At 56.0% G+C, this 2,564-nt stretch overlaps 1 protein-coding gene across 1 annotated transcript; it reads right to left on the bottom strand.

Annotated features, from left to right (window-relative positions):
* Positions 1–828: 828 nt before the first annotated feature.
* ADRA2B (adrenoceptor alpha 2B) lies at positions 829–2,190 on the bottom strand (the record flags this gene model as incomplete). The annotated part of the gene is made up of 1 exon (XM_080931424.1): positions 829–2,190. One exon carries the CDS (start codon positions 2,188–2,190, stop codon positions 829–831), a length of 1,362 nt encoding a protein of 453 aa, XP_080787550.1.
* Positions 2,191–2,564: the final 374 nt, after the last annotated feature.

The following is a 2,564-nucleotide window of genomic DNA, read 5'->3' as shown; positions in this document are numbered from 1 at the left end:
GAGCTACAAAGCTTAAAAACAAAACAACAACAACACCAAAGAAAACTTCAATACTAGCCCATAACCAGAAAACCCAATAGCCGATGAGAACCACAGGCGCTCAGCATAGCTGAACCTTCTTCATTTCGTCCTCCTGGGAAATGTAGAAGATGGGTTTCCGGCTCTTTGAAAGACATGAGGGAGACCAAGGCTAGGGATATAACTCAATTGGTTGGATGCTTCCCTAGCATGCTTAAAGCCCTGAATTCATTCCCCAGGATCAGGTAAACCAGGTATGGTGGTGATCGTTGTCGGTTCCCATGCTGGAGAGGTGAGGGCAGGATGATCCGAATCTTAAGATCATCCTCAGGCTGCATAGCAAGTCTCAGGCTGATCTGGGCTACATGAGACCCTGTCTTAAAAAAAAAAAAAAAAAAAAAAAAAAAAAAAAAGCAAACAAAATTTAAAAAGAAGAAGAAAGAAAACCAAAACACCACAAGTGGCCTGCCAAGGCACAGGGGGTCTTCAGGAAAGGGAAGCCTGCCTGTTGGCTTACAGGTGGCTGGGAGGGAGGTATTCTAATCCAGTCTGGCCTTGGCCATAGTCGAGAAGGTCCAAGCTACCCTTGCTGGAGAGAGAGTAGGGAAGAGCTATCCCACAGTACAGTCAGCAAGGGAAGGTTTCAAATGGGTCCTAGAAACAGCATTTTTGTCCTTTCCCCTTCGGGGGAGTCTGAAGATGAGGTCTGCAATTGGGCCCCAGGAAAATGGCCACATAGACTGTGGAGGTGGGAGACTACCACCGGGCGATCCTGGCACCAACCCTGGCACCGGCAGCAAGCAGGCAGGCTCACCAGCCAGTCTGGGTCCACTGCCGGCAAAGGATCCTACGAAAGGCACGGCGGAAGTCCTGGTTGAAGACAGTGTAGATGACAGGATTCAAAGAGCTGTTGCAGTAGCCAATCCAGAAGAAGAACTGGAAGAGGCCATGCGGTACCTTGCAGTGCTGTGGGCAGATGGCCCCCAGGCTGTAGCTGAAGAAGAAAGGAAACCAGCAGACCACAAAAACGCCGATGACCACCGCCAGCACAAAGGTGAATCTCTTCTCCCGGCTCAGCTGCGTCCGTCGGCGCCACCACTGCCCACTGGCAACACCCACATTCTTGCCCAGAAGCACCTGGCCACGAAGAGTGGCCAGCACCCGAGAAGTCTGAGGCTGCTGCAAGGGTGGGTTGCATACGGAGGCAGGAGACGCTGGCAGTGTTTGGGGTTCACATTCTTCCACCTCCTCTTCATCCTCTTCTGCTCCCTCCTCTGCAGTTGCCCCACTAGTCCCCTTCTTCTGGCCCTGGCCTGATCTGGGAAGGGCAGACCAACTGGGTGGCAAAGCCCTGGCCTCGGGATCTTCAGGAGTCTCCCCATCCTCCTTCTCTCTTGGAGGTCTGGGGTGTCCATTGGCCTCTCCAACAGAAGATAGAGGAGAGACCAGGGTGGGCACCTTAGCTGAGTTTGGAGCTCCCCCAGCGACCGGATGGGGCTTCTTGGACTCACCCTCTCCAGAGCCCCTCTTGGCTCTGAGACCTCTGCAGTGGCTGCGTTTGGCAATTACGTAGATTCGCAGGTAGACGAGGATCATGATGAGGCAGGGAGCAAAAAAAGATCCGATGCTGGAAGCCAAGATGTACCAGGCCTCTTGGTTGAGCTCACACTGGGGGAGCCCGTGGGGCTCGGGACGCTGGTCGCCCTTGTAGATGAGGGGCGGTAGAGAAATGACGGCTGCAATGAGCCACACGGTGAGGATGGTGCATTTGATGCGTCGCGGAGTGCGCTTGGAGTTGTACTCCAACGCTCGGCTCACTGCCCAGTATCTGTCCAGGCTGATGGCGCACAGGTGCACGATGGAGGAAGTACAGAAGAGCACATCTAGCGCCAGGTAGACCTCGCACCATGCATGCCAGAAGTACCAGTAGCCCAGCAGCTCGTTGGCCAGAGAGAAAGGGATGATAAGAGTAGCCACTAGGATGTCGGCTGCTGCCAGTGACACCAGGAACAGGTTTTGTGGTGCACGGAGTGAGCGGCTGGTCAACACAGCCAGAATGACCAGCGCATTGCCGAAAATGGTGAAAAGGATGAGAAAGGTGATGACCGACGCGATGGCGGCGGTGGCCTGCACCGAGTAGGGCTCCTGGTGGTCCATGGCGGGGCCGGACATGTCCAGAGGGAACGATGCTGGCCAAACTCACAGTACGCAGGAGATACCGCCACCCTGGCTCCGCTACTATTGGGGGTCGTCCCCCAGGAGGTGCAGATGGCTCTGGAGCGCCGTAGCCTGACCGAAAGCGGCCTAGGAGGTCCGGGAACACCCAGGTCCAGCCATCGCTCCCCTACATCCCCTTCCACTGGTACCCGGCGTCCTCGAAGTCCGTCCCAGAGAAGTTTTCCAAGTTGTCCCACTGCCGTCCCGGGACCAGAGGAAAGTTGTGCCGTCGCGCCGCACGGCTGCAGGACGCACGGAACCGATCCGGGAAGCGCAGCCTGCGCTCGGAAAAGGTGCTCTCTCTCCCGGAGCCGCGCCTGCAGTCAGCC

Source organism: Micromys minutus (genome assembly GCF_963924665.1).
Source record: "Micromys minutus genome assembly, chromosome: 17".
Lineage (NCBI taxonomy): Eukaryota > Metazoa > Chordata > Mammalia > Rodentia > Muridae > Micromys > Micromys minutus.
The sequence above is the reverse complement of the archived record's forward strand: the minus strand, read 5'-3'. Positions and strand labels throughout refer to the sequence as shown.